General features: G+C 44.2%; 1 protein-coding gene across 3 annotated transcripts in view; it reads left to right on the top strand.

The window, feature by feature from the left end:
- CPED1 (cadherin like and PC-esterase domain containing 1) overlaps positions 1-17371 on the top strand; it is a 197735-nt gene extending 180364 nt beyond the window's left edge. For all 3 annotated transcript variants that reach the window (XM_054023380.1, XM_054023391.1, XM_054023399.1), the window contains exons 20-24: positions 831-1051; positions 1313-1414; positions 1625-1712; positions 4696-4842; positions 14608-17371. In XM_054023380.1, the coding sequence (XP_053879355.1) occupies positions 831-1051; positions 1313-1414; positions 1625-1712; positions 4696-4842; positions 14608-14835 (786 nt within the window). In that variant the 3' untranslated portion in view covers positions 14836-17371. The remainder of the gene's footprint in view (positions 1-830; positions 1052-1312; positions 1415-1624; positions 1713-4695; positions 4843-14607) is intronic.
- The last annotated feature ends 348 nt before the right edge of the window (positions 17372-17719 follow it).

The raw sequence follows: 17719 nt of genomic DNA, 5'->3' as shown, positions 1-17719 counted from the left end.
AGCCGAGCGCCGAGCGCCGCGCCGCCGGAGCGCCCCCCTCCCCGCGGAATGCCGCGCCGCGCTGCCCCCCGCCACCCCAAGATTGGCCACCCCTTACCAGGTGCCGCCCCAAGCATGTGCTTGGTTGCCTGGAGCAGTAACAGATCCAGGGTAATGCAGGATTCTTGAAGTGTCTTCTCTGTCATTGTGGAGCCTCTGCCCATCTTTGAGCAGTGATGCTTCCTGCTTGTTGTGTCACACTCCAGGATACTCTCAGAGTTTTCAGAAGCTTTTTTGACCTTCATTTTTCCTTCAAAAAAACCCAAACAAACAAATAGCATTTCTTTAAAGCTAATGCAGCTACTTCCTTTCTTTGTTGGGTGTTTCTTTGGTGTAAATTCAACTATGATCAAATTTGAGGATGACACCAAAACTGATATTGTAGGAAACACAGAGTACAGGGGGGAAATACCTGTAAAATGACCTGGAGATTACAGCAAGAAGATGCAAGCAACAGAGGGATTTATAAATGTAAAGTTCTACATCCAGGGAGAAGAAACAAGCAGCCAGAATGAAAAATGTAGGGATGTATCCAAGCAGATACAGCTGTCACAGTAAGCCAGACTTACTGTCTCCTTAATACTATTCTAACATTACTTTTTATTTAATTATAATAAATATATTTTGATAGAGAAAATTGTATTGGGAGTAGGAGTCTGGAGGGGGTATTCCACAGTCTGAAAGAGGTTAAAATGTAATGTGATGCATGTAATGTTCTAGCTAGATTAGTGATTCTTAGATGGCCTAATGTACAGTGTATGAAGTGTATCCTCTTTTATTTATATTTAAAGGTTCTTTTCATTGGAGACTCAACTAATAGAGGGATAATGTACTATCTGATTGAAAGAGCGAATGAGACCCTTCAGGAATGGCAAAAGGCTCACGATGTTAAATTTTATCATAACATAAATGATGGGAAAACATTTATCAGTTATTCCTACTATCCCCAGTTTTGGATCAATGTAAACCAGAGGCCAACGTTTGAAAAAGCGCTAGAACAGCTGTTACAAAGGTACAGTCTAACTTCTATTGATGGGTTGTTTGTATTCTTCTTCCATTCACAAATGTGTTCAACAGACCTGTACCATTAAAATCAGTAAAGAATTAAGCACCAGATGTACTGGCCATATTGTGTGGTTAAAAAATAGTCAAATGACATCACACGTCCGATCAGGATGCCAAATACAGTTCATTGAAATGTAATGCGATGCTGTTAAAATGTTTACCATCTGTTTTAAGGCTACATGTGGTGTGCTTTCTTTCTTGGTTTCAGATCACATCCTCTTGAGAACACAGACCAGACTGTATTAGTTGTGGGTGGTGTTCAGTGGCTTAATTCCAATCACCTGCAAATTATTCAAAAGGTGCTGAAGAGGTAAAGTTTAGTGCTATATGTTTCTATTATCCCATGTAAAACATTGATACGATAAATTACAACTACCAAACTTAACCAGTAGTTTCAGATACAAACATTTCATTTTTCATCATTGTGCATTTAAATCTGATGTTAAAAGAAATAATTTTGTAATGTCTCTTCATAGATCTGTAAATAAAATGCATGTGCTTTATTTCACTTGTTAAACAGGGAAAATCTATCAAATATCCTGGTAGTTATCAAATCCATAGGAATGGGATTTCATCTACCAGTGGATGGGATACATTCTTTATCGCAGGTGGGTCAGATTTTGACTGCATTCCCATGAAATGCTTACTGCCTAACTCAGGGGTCGGCAACCTTTCAGAAGTGGTGTGCCAAGTCTTCATTTATTCACGGTAATTTAAGGTTTCACGTGCCAGTCATACATTTTACATTTACAGGGGCCAGCGGTTGGACCCCAGACTGGCAGAGGGCTGAGCGGCTCAGCCCATTGCCGGTCTGGAGTTATGTCCTCCGGCCTCTGCCAGCCGGGGTCCCAGCCACCGGCCCTGCTCAGCCCGCTGCCAGTCTGGGGTTCCGTCCATCCAGGCCAGCAGCAGGCTAGGCGGGGCCGGCGGCTGGGACCCCAGGCCAGCAGCAGCATGCCACAGTAAATCAGCTCATGTGCCACCTTTGGCACGCAAGCCATAGGTTGCCGACCCCTGGTCTAACTGATGATTTTGCTCTCTCTTTAAAATACATTGCCACCTGTGCTGAACAAGCTTTAAATGGACCAGCGAGAGAGAAACATTTGTATTTGTAATATGGTTTGCTGATATGGACTTGTGCCAATTACCCTTATTTCATGGATTCCACAGCACTCAGAGCTCTGTTCAATGCTTCATACTAAACTGGTTGTTCCAATAACTAGAAGCACCTACATTATTATACATAATGCCAATTTGCAGAGCTGAGTTGGAGACAGATTGCTCCAGCCACATGGATAGTTGAACCTCCTCAGTCTCCCTTTCTACAGGGAGGTGGTGACTATTGGGACAGGTTCATTGGTACACCATAGGCTACTTTGCACTGCTCTCCATAAATCCAGCTTGACCAAATCAGTGTAGGCTGCTTTGCATCACCAGAACATTGCAAGGCAGCTGGAATGTCCTAGTGAACCTGGCCCTTTAATTGTATGTTAATAGTGTCAGATGGTTATTCTAAATAAGGTCAAAAGCACCCACATTAGCAGCCGGACACATTTTTTACTATGTTGGTTATAAACTACCATAGATAATAGTGTGTAGATGGTAATTCTCACTTCTGTAAAAGGCACAAGTAATGATAGCTCCTCCCTCAAGGATCTTGCAGTCTAACAGAAACAGATAAGACAATAAGAGGTGGTAACTTTAAACCATTCTTTTGTCATAATCATGATTATCATGTCTTCCCAGTTCTGTAACATTTGAGGGGTGGAGGGAGGAGATGAGGGGCTCTGAAGGAAAGAACAAGATCTGGGTTAGGTCAATCACAAAAATTCATTTCAGGTGCAGTTTTGAAGGATGGACCTTCTTCCCTAACCAGTGTAGTCCTGGAGGCAGGGCAGAGGAGTGGAAGCTGGAAGACCTAAGTGCTATTCCCAGTTCTGCCAATGGCTTGCTGCATGACTGTAGGTCTTCCAGATAAACACACACTCTCTCTCCCTCTCTCTCTCTCTGTGTTTACAGATGGGGAAAGTAGGGGTGTTATTGTTCACCCTTCTTTGTAAAGTGCTTTGACAGCAACAGCTGAAAAGCAATAGATTATCCCTAAATATGGCTGTTTATAGTCAGAACACCTTGATTTTTTTCCCCAGTTCTGCTACTGACTCAGTGTGACCTAGGCAAGTCACCTCTCTCTGCTCCAGTGTACTCATCTGTAAAATGAATGTAATTGTCACGACTTCCATTTGGACCCAAGAAGGGGGTTATTCCATTTTAGGGGGGAAATGAGTGGACACAGGAACAAGAGCAACAAAACTGTCCCAGTCTACCTTTATTTGACTCCTCCCTTTATTTACCCCCTGTCATGCCTTTGAATAGAAATGAGGACTGGGTGGGAAAACCAACATAATTCAGGCCTAAAATAGGTAAGGGGAAGGAGGATGGGCCAGTGGTTGGGGCACTGGCCTGGGAATATGGAAGATCCAATTTCAATTCCCTGCTCTGACACAGACATCATGTGTGACCTTGGCAAGACACTTAGCCTCTCTGTGCCTCAGTTCCATATCTGTACAGTACAAGAAGGGTCTGAGAGGAGACAGGCACCACCAGGATAAAACCACCAATTAAAACATCATGAAAAATGATGCCCCAAAATCAATCACAGAATATATACAAGATAGGTAAGATAAGACCCTGAAAAAAAGCCTTCTCAGGGACAACTTTGTGGTTTGGTTTTATTTATTAGTCAGCAAATCCACAGAACTCCGGAAAACAATCTGATTTAACTGCAGTCCATTGTTACTGCTTCTGTCCAAACATTCCTCTTATTTTCAATATCTGAGTCTCAAGCCAATTCACTAGCATTGTTTGGAAGTGTTGGACAAGAGGATTACCCCGCCTGAGCTCACAAGCCTCTCTATCTGAGATTGCTGTACAACGTAAAATGCAACCACTTGACAACTTACAGCTAACGTTTTCTATTCATGGCCTTCCTGCCGTGTCTTGACAAATGCTAGGCTGCTCCTCAGTGTCGCTGATTTGAGAGGACTCATGGGACTGCAGAATGTGACAACTCCTGTCAAAGACAATGGTCTCAAATATCTGTGATTTTTAAGCCAAACATGTCTTTTACTGGACAATAACTACTTTATAATAGGACCTTGAATGATTTTCACTTTAGTGTTATGAGACTTAATTTCTTTCATAGGAGGGCTTCCACATATAATTATACAAGTGCCAATTACTATTGTATTAATTAATTTTAAAGCTTAATTGTTTTTAAAATCAGCCTGACTTCTTCATTGTACATGATATACTCTTTTGAATAAAGAAGAGCTAATTCAATAATTTCCTTTTAGTCTTTGGATGCACCAATACATGTGTTGAGAAATTGCTTCAAAATCTAACAAAGCCTTGGAGCAATAGCAATTTTCACTAATTCAATTGCTATAATTCGTGTAGAAAATAGTATAATTATTTTATTCAATATTGGCCCAATTCTGCAGTTTTGCCATTACTTTAGGGTCAGATTCTGCTACCGTTGAAATCAGTCAGTGTACTACTGAATAACTGATATTTTTTTGCTTTGGAATACAGACTGAAGTGCAAAGTTTATGGAATGAAAATTTGGTTATTCTGGATACTGCAAAAAGATATGGCTATGAGGTGGTTGATACTTTCATCATCACAATGGGACGTTACAAAGAATTTCTGCAAGGGAAGTGTGGATGTCATTTCCATGAGGTAATCATTTATTGTTTATATTGGTCTCATTTAAGTATTTAAAAGGGGTTCTAACTATCAGATGCTATAGTGAAAATATGTACAGCATAGTGTATAGTAGTGGATCAAAGGTAGACCTAAATGAAGCTTGAAAAGGTTTCTAATGCATGTGAAGATATATGTAGCTCACCATGGAGGGGAACAGAAGCTGTGTAATGGCTAACGTTCAGATCCCCAAAGGTATTTAGGTACCTAACTCCCTCTAGGTTAGGCACCTATATACCTTTAAGAATCTAGGTCCAAATATGAAAGAGAAATATCTTAAAAATGGAGTCCTATCCTTGTAAACCCAGTGGAATCACAAAAGTGCTGTTCCGAAAATATACTTCTAACTAATGGAAAGAGGTTTCTCTGTGCAGGGCTTTGTTTCCAGGCTCTTGAGCTTCTCTACTCTGCACTGTATTATCTTGTTTCTTCTGGATCTGTTCAGTCTACCTACTGTCACCGTGCTCATCGACCTACCAGTTGTTTGTCTCAAGTCTTCCTTAGCTGGTTTATTAACTTCACTCATTCTGAATCTGCCACTGCATGTTCTCATGTGAGGGCGTGGGAGCTATGAGTATGTTGTTTGATTAGACCTTTCCTGGAGCAGGGTGTGTACAGGGAGAGGGGTTGCGAGGAGGTACCATAACTGCTCCTGTCTGTGTATAGTCATACTTTTGGCCCTAGTTTTCTCTTCTGGTTGTATACCTGAAGGAATTCTCTTTTCCATTTTACACTTACTGGGCTAAATTCAGCTTTGTGATGGCACAGGAACAAGGTCTTGGCAATGGAAAGCCCACCAGATGGGTTGCTGCAGTTGTGCAAAGGGTTTGTAGCTTCCCCTCCACCAGAGAACTCAAACGCTTCCAGTCAGCCCAAAGAGTAAATGATGCAGGCTGGGGAGGGGGCATGGCCAGGGTAGCTCATGTTCTTAGCAGCTGCCCTGGCTGAAAACTGAACTGGCTTCCCTGGAAAACCCTGGGGAGGTCTGTAGCATACCACACCCTGCCCTGCTTAGTGAATCCCCCAGACTGGCACAGAGAAGGGTAATTAACTCATACCTTCTGGTGTCACCTGTACTGAATCTGGATGCAAGTGAATTAGCATCATTTCAGGCTATCACTTCAGCTAACAGTATGTCACCCCCTTTGAACCTTTTTAGTGTTGGGTTTGTGTTAGGACATGTTCAAAGTGTGCTGCATTTCATTGCCCCAAGGGACTGTTAGAAGCTGGTGCAATGTGGAGCAGCCAGAGGAGCTCCAAGTTCCACCAAGGGTCAAACCGGCAAACCCCAGAATTGGGAGGGGTGCAGGAGAATTGCATAAAGCCACCTGCATTCCGGTACACCTGAAGGCTTATTAACTTCAGGATGCTATACTGATCCCTGTTGTTTGAATTAATGCACTAAGGCTCAATATTAAATAATTATTGAACCTGTGTATCCTGCATGAGCATCTATGGAGCACCAAATAAACAGCTAAACTCTTGGCCTAACATTTTACAATGTGCACAGTTAACGAGATGAGCGGCAGTTGAGGACAGTTTCTTCTTCAATTGTTTACAGTCCTGGTTAGGAACTTCAAGGGAATCTTCTCAAGAAATTTCAGAGACAGCAGCCCATGACTTAAATCAAAAAAGAACAAGCAAGCACACTATTGAAACTAGGCACAAAATCAACCTGGAGGCTGCCAAACCAGTATCCAGAGAAAGTAGGGAATTTGAAAAACAAGATATTTAAAGTTGTTCTGGTTTCCTTTCCGATATATTTTGAGTGTCTGCTGTGTCTTTTCACAGTTAGCACTGTTAGAGGAGGGGTCAGTTTTGTATTTGCATTTTTAGTGCCATAAATATATGAAACAGAGAAGTGCTCCCTTGATTTCAAGCATTGCTCTGAGTGAAACCAGAAGACGTTCTTCTCTTATGATCATACAAAGGTGCACCCTCTGCCTCACAATTGACTATGATAATTCCAAATGAGAGACTTGATTTAAGGAAGTTCCCTTGTGTCATCAGGAGAAGTACCATCGAATTCCATTAAGATCTCACCAAAGTTTCTGTGAAGCTAATTTGTTGGTATGAGAGGCCTGTGCCAGGATTCCAGAGTTGAATTATTAATCTGCTGGGAGTCTGAACATTCCATCAAGGCATTTAGCTCTAAAGGAGTTTCAGTGAATGTCTATGTGCTACTTCAAAGCATTTCACCATCCTACTCCTAGGAATTTAAGAAACACAATGAGCAGTACAGGGAGCTTTGGGTCATCAACTCATTTCCCTTCAAGTGCTAGACTCTGACTCCAAATCAAAATTATTTCTGCTGTGAAAATCAGGACTACGAACTCAAAAACAATCAGTAACACTTGGCCTCAATTCACTGCTTTATTTCACTAAAATCTCACAAGGGGAATAAAACTTTCCATTTTAAAATTGTGAACTTTCATAAATCAAGAGTCAACTTTGTGTGGACTGTTTATATTGCACAATTAAAACGGAGGTCAAAGATGCAATAAGTCCACAATAATATAAGTAAACAAAGACTGGGCTGAAGTTGGTATAAAAAAGTCAAATATATAGGAAAATAGGATGCACCAAAAGATGTGATTTTTTTTCTGTAAACCGAGAGTCAAATTAATTTACAAGGCTTCACGGGTATCTAGGAAAACCATTCAAAATGCTGAGGATATTCAGGGACTTTAGGTCAGAAAGAAACCAGCAGCTGAAAGAAACCCCTGCAGTTTCATTACTGACGGTAATGGTGCTATAGCCTTGCCTGATACAACATTTAGACATAGGAATCTACAACCTATTTCATTTGGAGAAAATCCTAGATAAGTTTTGGAGCTCAACTGCCACCCCAACCCCAGACAAGATTTCTGGAATTTGTCTACCGTCAATACAAGCAGCTCCAAATTTCAGGGACTGCTAAATGCCTTCTAAATGTCTCAAGAAAAGAATAAATGTAACTTGCCTTTGGTTAAAGTGACACCTGTTTTAATGTGATCCTCACTCTGGGGTCAAACCCTCTCGCCAGATATGGGTATGTGCATAGGGCTCCCACTTCAGTGGATGGGAGCTGCATGCTTATAAAGACTGGACATGGCCTTGAGTGCTGGGTGAAAGTGCTGATTTCTGCTGTGTGGAAACACTGGGAAAGCTCTGATTCCTTCTCCCCCCCCCACCCAAAGTTCCACAAAAAGTGAATCCAAAAATAAGGTTTCCTTCATTGTACACTCGCTTCATGCGGCAAAAAAGTCTGTGGCTAATGAAACCTAAGAATAGCTGAAAATCAAACAGAAATCCAGGGTCACAATAGTTGAAGACAAAGATTAAAGAGCCTCCATATCGTGTAGGGTTGCCAGTTTGGGTTGGATGTATTCCTGGAGGTTTCATCACATGACACAGTCTTTAATTCAAGATTAATTTTTAATTCCTGGAGACTCCAGGACAATCCTGGAGAGTTGGCAATCCTAGTGTGGTGCTATCCTGCCACCCCAGTTTTCTACCTAATGATTCTGACCATTTCCTGGTGGCTAATGGAGTCCATTTAATCCTCTCAGCTGCAGCATCATAAAAATACTGTCACCTTTTAACCATGAGCTCTTGTTTTTCTGCTCAGGCTTCACTGAGGCAGATGCTATCTCTGAAACACAACAGCCTATAGGACTTTTAATGTGCTTCTGAAGGAGACAGATGCTGGGATCAACTTGGCCTTTGATTCTTTTCTGGGGTCATTGGAATTCATGCTAGCAAATTCTGATACCGGGTCTGGGCCTTTTGTTTCATGGAATTCCATGAGTGTTGCAGCCAACTGAGGGTGAGGAGTCCCTATCTTAAGAATTCACTCCCTTCCCTTATGGCTCAATCATGGCAGGGGAGATGCAATAACTGCATTGCCCTAGGAGCAGCCCAGGAATCAGACAGTGACTCTGGGTCACAATCTGCCTTCCGGTTCCACCTCTTGCTCTGGGACTGATGTATTCGACATCAGTCCTATACCCAGTGCAGCACGTATCCTCTGGTGAGCCAGTGCAGCAGTGCTCACAAGCATGGTCTTGTGTGGGTTGGAGCCAAGAATCTACCCATTCCCCCATCCCTTGCTTCCCATGTGATTGGGGGAAGGACACAGAAATCCCACAGAGACTTTTTCTCCTTCCCACCCATCCCCCACCCCATATATATAATTAAGGCTGCGAGTCTGTCATGGAGGTCACAGATTCAGTGACTTTCCATGACCTCTATGACTTCTGCAGCGGCTGGTGCTGGCTCAGGGGCTGCCCGAGCTGGGCAGTCCCTGGGCCAGCAGCAGCAGTTTGGTTGTGAGGGAGGGGGCTCAGAGCTAGGGGCAGTGGGTTGGAGGGATGCTTGGGTGAGGGGCTCCCACTAGCATGGCCCTACAGCTCCTAGGCAGCGGAGGGGCTGGGGGGGGGCCTCCGCACCGCATGCTGCCTGCGCCTGCAGGCCCAACCCCTGCAGCTCCCATTGGCTGTGGTTCCCTGCCAATGGGAGCTGCAGCAGCCGGCGCTTGTGCCCCTCCGCTGCCTCAGAGCTGCAGGGAGGCAGAGCCGGGTAGAGAGCCCCTGCCAGCCCAACCAACCATCCCCCCCAGCACCAGCAGGGGTCCCGGGCCACCTCCCTCAGCACCCGCAGTTCCCCCGGACTGCCCCCCATTCCGAGCTTACAGGTATTTTTAATAAAAGTCATGGACAGGTCAAGGGCCGTGAATTTTTGTTTACTAAAAATACCCGTGACTAAAACGTAGCCTTATATATAAAATATACACATCACTATGCAGATGTGCAGCAGCACAAGCCACAGTCTGGCCCTTAATGAGCTAGAGCTCAGATGTGGTGTTCTTCAAGGCCCACTACAGTTCCTTTTTGTTTCCCTAGTTTTTTGCAGCATGGACCCTGTATTGTAGTCTTATTAGCTTTTGTAGCCTAGAATGGGGAATATCTGGGTGAAATGCTTCCAGTCTGCTTTGTGCAGTATTGGGCAGACAATGTCAGTGGTGGTGGTTGTTTTTTTTTAAAGTAGTTCTGGGTGAGCTCCCATACAAATTAGCATTACGGATTAAATTCAGCGATGCCCAGGGACTCCAATGAACTGTGTAGCTGCAGGAGGTATAAGTCAAGGTGGAATTTGGCTGTGTTTTTATTTTAAAAATGCTATTATTGACGCTAAGAGGCCTTTGTGACTGGAACAGGAGAGGTATACCCAGGAGGAGGTTAATATGGGGTCCACTAGCCACCAAGAAATAGTCTAGGTCACTGAATAACATCCACAGCAACCCTCTGAATGGTTTTATACCTCATTAGTTTTAACAGCCTTGGCCTCAGTTCATTTTTGCATCATGGCAATGGGTTGGGGAGGGGGAGTATCCTGGAGTTCATAAGCAGTTTGCGCTGTGAAAATGGCATTTTGCCTCAGAGGACCAACACAACAACACTGTGTAGAACTCCAGAACTTTTCAGGCTTTATGAAACCAACTGAGAGATTAAAGGCACTGCTTGCTACTTTCATTTTTTCACTTAAAGTGACTCCTACACCCCTAGTAGAATGCTCACCCGCATCCCGTGACATCTGAACTCAGCTACAGCTGTTTGGGAGGCTAGGAGTGGAAGGCTGGCCATTTTGTGAATTTTGAACAAGAGAAATGGATTGTATTCAGCAGGGCCGGCTCCAGATTTTCTGCTGCCCCAAGCGGGGGGAAAAAAAAAAAGGCCAGGTCCTTCACTCCCTCTCTTCCTCTTCAGTGGCACTTCGGCGGCAGCTCAAAGAGGAACAGAGGGACCTGCCGCCGAATTCCCACCGAAGACCCGGACATGCCGCCCTAATACCGGACGACTGCCCCTTTGTATTGGCCGCCCCAAGCACCTGCTTCCTTAGCTTAGGGTGACCAGATGTCCCGATTTTATAGGGACAGTCCCTATTTTGGGGTCTTTTTCTTATATAGGCTCCTATTACCCCCCCACCCCGTCCTGATTTTTCACACTTGCTGTCTGGTCACCCTACCTTAGCTGGTGCCTGGAGCTAGCCCTGGTATTCAGCCACTCTCATTTAACCTTTAGTCCCTGTTTACACTTGCTGGGTAAACCAAGGACCTGATCCTGTGAGGTGTAGTGCACCTGGAATTCCTGTTAACTTCATTGATCCTTCTGAGAGGCCCCAGAGCACAACAATAGCTTGGAAGCCCATAGCACCATGGCTACAAGCCCTGCTGTGACTGGGGAGGGAGCTGGGAACTACTGTAGAAGAAGAATCTCTCCATGTGACTAGTTTGATCTCCAGGTGTGAGGGCTCAGAATCTTGCATCTCCTGTCCTTGCCAGTCTACAGCCACTGCTAGTTGCAGGGGCCCAAGGCAACATATGCAAACTGATCTTTAACTAGTTTGTTCCGCTCAACATGCTTAGGAAGGCAGCAGATGGGTCAGAGGACACAAAATGACCCTACACCTTCATGGCAGCAAGGGCTGATGTAGATTTATTCTATAACTTAATGGTAGTGGAATAATGTATACTAAATAGAAACTGGCAGCCTTTGGATTTGGGTATTTTAATCAGTGGCTAGCTGTAAGATGAATACTAAATTGCATTCCTTGGAGATTACTCTCATCAGGAATGCAGCTTGGGTGATTGGTTCAAGGTAGCATCATTTCAGAATAATTACTTGATCTAAGGCACTAATTTAGAAAAAATGAACCTCTGCAGGAATAGCATGAAAACAAATTGCTTCTCTTAGCTTAGCTGTATCAAATAGTCCTTAAAATATGTTAGTGTCTGTAGAGGAGCAGACTCACCCCTGCAGCACCTCCTGCTGGTGACTTCAGGGAATTAGCTCTTCCAGCATCCTGGAGCGCCCTCTGCAGGCTGGTGGTCCGCCTGTCCTCTGGCCCCCTATGACCCTCCTGGACCCCAGTGCCTTTTAGCTGGGTGCTGCCCCCTGGCAGTACACCCCTCAGTACTAGGGTCTCCCCTCCCCAGGGAACCCCCACCCACTATCCCTACCTCACTTCAGAATAAGGCTACTGCCAGTCACCAACTAGCCCCCACTCCCTGGGGCAGACTGCAGTATAGGCCACTCATCACAGGCAAGGTTGGGTTTGGACCTGCAGCCTTGGCCTACCCTTGGGCTGCCCTCTGCAACCCCCAGGACCCTTGGTCTCCTACTAGGCCACAGCATGGGGCTTTCCAGGCTGGAACTCCCCAGTCTGTCACCAGCCCTGCTCCACTCAGGGGGTACTCTGTCTCTAGCTCACTGCAGCCAAGCCCTTCTCCCTCTGAAGGCAGAGAGAGACTGCTTAGTCTTGGGCTCACAACCTTTTTATATAAGGCCAGATGAGGCCTGATTGGGGTGTGGCCCAGCTGCAGCTGCTTCCCAATCAGCCCAGTTTAGCAGCTCCCAGCCACAACCTTCCCCCAGGGCTGTTTTAAGCTCTTCAGGGCAGGAGCGGGGTAACCACGCCGCTACAATGTCCTAAATGGATACTACTTGCTCTGTTGCAAACTTAGACAGCCCCTCTCACTCACCCTGCTCAGCCTTTATAATTTTCACATGCTTTCTCTCCCTTCACATTTTATTTTGAACAAGTTGCTGCTGTACATGTAGTATGACCTTGGTTAAATACGAACATTGGTTTTAAGTGTCTAATAGAGAGGTGGGCAAACTATGGCCCATGGGCCACATCTGGCCCACGGGATCGTCCTGCCCAGCCCTTGAGCTCCCGGCCGAGGAGGCTAGCCCCCGGCCCCTCCCCGTCTGTCCCACCTCCCCCGCAGCCTCAGCTCGCTGTGCCGCCAGCGCTCTAGGTGGCGGGACTGCGAGCTCCTGTCAGGCAGTATGGCAGCGTGGCTGGCTCTGGCCAGGCCGTGCAGCTGCCAGTCCTGGTGCTCTGAGCAGCATGGTAAGGGAGTGGGGATCAGGGGAGTTGGATAAGGGGCAAGAGGTCTCAGGGGGCAGTCAGGGAACAGGGAGCATAGGAGGTTGGATAGGCGTGGGAGTCCCGGGTGGCCTGTCAGGGGGTGAGGGTGTGGATAGGGGTCGGGGCAGTCAGGGGACAGGGAGCAGGGGAGGTTGGATAGGGGGTGGGGTCCCAGGAGGGCAGTTAGGGGTGGGAGGTCCTGGGAGGGCACAGTCAGGGGACAAGGAGCAGGGAGGGTTGGATAGGTCAGGGGCTCTAAGGCTGGCAGTCAAGGGGTGGGAAGTGGGAGGAGGTGGATAGGGGGCGGGGGCCAGGCTGTTTGGGGAGGCACAGCCTTCCCTACCCGGCCCTCCATACAGTTTCGGAACCCCGATGTGGCCCTCAGGCCAAAAAGTTTGCCCACCCCGGTCTAATACATGATTCCAAACATATTTCATTTTACAAAAACCCTATGAAGCACATATATAAACATGAATGCTGTCCGTAGCCAAGTGTGTATCTTGTTGCATACAAAGCAAAGCTGAGGACCATTAGACCTACATCAAACATGATTTGCTCCTCTTTATTTTTAAAACAGATTAACAACTCAGAGCTCCCTTCTGCCAAATCAAGCAACCAGATATAGGGATCCTTCATTTCTAGAACTAAACTCAGTAGAATGGGCTAATAACTGTGCCAAATGAATACTGTTTTGCATGAGAACCTTTTTCTGATGCTTGTTTACTTTTCCTTTTATAAGTAGGGTGACCAGATAGCAAGTATGAAAAATTGGGACAGGGGGTGGGAAGTAATTGGCACCTATATAAGAAAAAGCCCCAAATATTGGGACTGTCCCTATAAAATCAGGACATCTGGTCACCCTATTTATAAGTAACATTATGTAGGCCCGGGGATTCTGTAGCATAGCTCTGTTTCACTTTGGGGATGCAGCAAACCTCTGGAATCCAGTCCATTTTCTGTTTTTTTTTCCTGCAAGGATCCTGCTTTACGATGATCTATCTTGCCAATGAAGAAACCAACTCCTAACTTACCTTTCCAGCCAGCTTATATGCAGCTCCCGGGTGGCGGTGGTTGTCGTGGTTGTTTATTTGTATTACCATAGCACCTAGAAACACTAGTTATGGACCAAGGTCCCATTGTGCTAGGTGCTGTACAAACCCAGAGAGCTTCCAGTCTAAGTTGTTTAGATCCCCCATTTCCACACAGGCTAAACACGCCACTTCCAGAGCAATCCCAGACTATTGTAATCCAAAGAGCAGGGGATCTAATCGGGGATCTCCAGTACTGTGCTGCCACCAAGCAACTGGTCCAGCCTACAAAGAAGGTCTGTGCCTCAAGTACTAGGATTAGAGACGGACCTGAGCTATGTAATTCAGATACTGATCTGGACCTGAAATTGCCCACAGTTCAGGGGTGTCCAGGGTTTAATTTGGCCCACTGTAGACATCCAGGCAAGCTGAAAAGATTGAATCTGGAGGTTTAGTTCAGGCTATCTCTAGTTAAGAGAGGACACAGTCTAAAATATACCGTGTTGAAAGGGCTACAGTATCAAGTAGATGAGTTCAGTTGGTTTAAGCATTTTGGGTTCCTTGATCAGTAAGGGCCGGATTGAATAGTACCTGACATACTGATTGCAATCTTACACCACAGCTAGGCTCACTATAGGGAATGGGACCAGCTGTGAGTTAGGGTATCGGAGTCTGGTCTTCAAAGAACCGAGGTCTGATTACCCCATGAGTTGTGCACATGCAGCTGACAGGATAATAAGACTCATCTCCTTTTAGGTGCACATAGAAAACATTCACAAATGTCACTCTTCCTTTGCAGGTGGTGAAATCCAAAACATCCAATGAAAGTCCTCCCATTACAATGAAGCTATCAAGGCCCTATGCTCTGGGGAAATATTTCAACAGCCAAAGCAAACGCTCACAGCTGCAAGACTATGCAATGAATTCTCAGTCACCGTATCATGTCAGAGGTCCAATAAATCAAGTCTATTCTGAAATCCTCCTCAGCAGGATCTGTGCAAGTAAAAGCAAGGCTACTGACTCATAGCCTCTATCAGATGAAGTTTTAGAGCAGGAGACTTCCTGCTTCCTCAAATGACAATCCAAGGACCACATTCAATTTATTTACATGCTTCTCTGATTGGCTGCACACATACCGATGCCACTCAAGACGTGGCGCTTTTCCTAAAGCTTTATGATGTCAAGATCTGCCCTTTCGGATCTTAGGTTTCGGAATGGAAAGATGGAGAGAGGCAAAAAAAAAGGAGGTGGGGAAGTTACTTGAAATATTGCCAAATACTAGAACAGCTGCAGGCCAAGCAACTGTGTACTGTGACAGTAAAGAGAGAGAAAGATATACACTTGACGTATTTGAAAAGGGCTGCTTTATTTCTTAAGCAATAGATAGACTTATCTATTTATAGGTACATACTTTAAAATTATTCCATAGAGACATTCCATTCCATTTTAAAAAGCATTATTACATACTCATAGGTTCCCTTTCACTAGCAATATAGGAATATTTCTATTTCAAACCTTGCCTGTCATGTATTGCAAAGACAACTTATTACCATTTTATCTATAGTGCCAACTCTTAATTCTAGTGTTTACAGCTAACACGCACATTTTCATCCACATCTGCAGTAGATCACGTTTTAACAAAAATAAAAAGGAAAGTTTGCAGTATTTTTCTGCATGTTCTAAATCCAAGAGACAGAGGTGACTTAGAAGAAAGCCTGAATATAACTATCCTCACCTAACATGGATAGATAATGAATACCTTAGTATATCCTTGTTTATGAACCTGATTCAGGAAAATATCCCTATTGATGAAAGCTTCTTTAGATATGTTTAAGCACTTTTCTGATTGGGGGCCCATAAGCCTAGCTGGTACTTTCCCCTGTATATAAAGTCCTCTCTTTCTGAATTTACATAAGATGCCTGATACCTAAGAGTCCAATCCTGAAGTCCTTGTTCAGAAAAAACTCCCATTGCATGCATAAAAGGACTGCAGGATTGACTGTAAAAAATGTGACTGTAAACAAATACTTAAAAAATAACTAATTCCTGATGTCTTCTGACACAACCGTATATGATTTAAGAGAATATGATGTGGGTTTATATGGTTAAAAGCACCAGGAAATGTAAGGAAAATTTTTAAAATTAGATTCCACTGTCAGAGTTAGTAGTCAGGACTCTCTGCTTCCTCACAATGTGTGTTGTAGAAGGAAGCAAAAGTATAGGTTCAATCTGAGTCATGCTCCCCTCTGTGTCCCCACTCTTTAGAGCTGCTTGTACTCCTCCACGGGCACATTATAAAATGTGCCCCTTTTGTGTGGGGAGGCAGTCCAAAGCAGCAGAGCTAAGGAGCAGTTGATGGTGTGCTCTAGTAGCAACTCACTACACAATTGACTTGCTCCTTTGTTTCAGCATTAACTCCCCCGATGTGGCTCCCACTCTCCTCTGAACAGGTTGGCCATGCTGCTGAAGTGGAAAGTCCTGAAAGCAAACAGAGGAGCTGCCACTATTCACAGGTAGCTCTGGAGATTCATGAGGCTGGATCTAGGATTCCCTATGAATTTTTGAGCTCCACATGGTTAGCAGCCCATATTCCTAGCTACTTACGTATTGTGATCCGTCCTTCCCACAAGAAGGAGCTATGTGTTAGATTGTCTGTGAAAAAGTATCTCTGAATTTATACATAAGCTTTTTTCTGCCATGATCCTTCACGTGAAAGGGGAGAATATAAGCCTCCTTTGTATCTCTGGTAGATGTCTCAGTGAATTGACAGAAGCTTTTGTGTTTTGAGCCAGGGACACTTCACGAACGTTGAAAGGATCCGTATTTGGTTATCTCCAGTATTTTGCAGGATCCTGTTGTGTACACACCATGCAACTTATGCTCTGCAGGTCCATAACGCCAGGGCACAGTGAAACACAGCCTTAAAATGCAGTGGCTTAATTTTGCACCACTAAAGTCAAAGGAAGCTTTTGCCATTTGCTTCAATAGATGCAGGATCAAGCAGAATGTCTTATATTAAGCTAATTGTATAATTAATGTATTGTAACTTTGCTTCAGATGTTTGTGTATCACTTGAATCCACATGCTGGTGGTTTTTTTTGTTTGTTTGTTTGTTTGTTGGTTAGTTGTTGGTTTTTTTTGCTTTACACAGCTGTAAACTGATCTAGAGGGTGTGTGTGTGAATGTATGTGTGTGTGTGTGTGCGCGCATGTGTGTGTGTGTGTGTTTGCTTTAAATCAAAGATCATTGTTAAAGCCTCAGCTAGAAAAGCCCAAACTTAATTCTAGTTATACTGCAGCTGATACTGGCAAATGTGCAATTCATCACCTCCAGGTTCACCACTAGATTATTTTCATGTTCTGTATTTCCTTGTGTCTCAATATTTTTCATGTGTAGAAAGTTCAAAATAGCCTTTTAATATTTTATTTATATATATTTGTAAAAAGCTGGTGGTATGGTTTGCAAAATGACCTATTTTTAAATAGTTCCTTCAGATCACCTGTCTCCATCTGTCTGAGTTCAAGCTGTACAAAGAAAAGCGCAATAAAATACAAAGGTACAGAGTTAAGTTTTCTTTATTTCGAATACCTACTGGTATGTGAGGGGAAAGAACCAAGATGTGGCCTGGGGAAACACCACCGTTCATACACCTTAAACATTTGCAAATTGAAACCATCAAAGCCAATGAAGATACATCTTTGTCATTTTGTATTTCAGAATTATCACTGACTGTGAATGATCTTCTGCTCTAGAATGTCCATAGTACACTATCAGTGAGTCATAGTTCAGTTATTTTTTCTCCTGTGTCTTTAACTTTGCTAATTATTCTGAGAGATGACAAACACAGAGCCCACTGCTGAAGTGCTCATTCAAGGTGAAATTCTGCCCCCCAGTACAACTATGGAAGGCCC

This window comes from Malaclemys terrapin, chromosome 1 (assembly GCF_027887155.1).
Source record: "Malaclemys terrapin pileata isolate rMalTer1 chromosome 1, rMalTer1.hap1, whole genome shotgun sequence".
Classification (NCBI taxonomy): Eukaryota; Metazoa; Chordata; order Testudines; family Emydidae; genus Malaclemys; species Malaclemys terrapin.
This window is presented reverse-complemented; position numbering and strand designations above follow the sequence as displayed.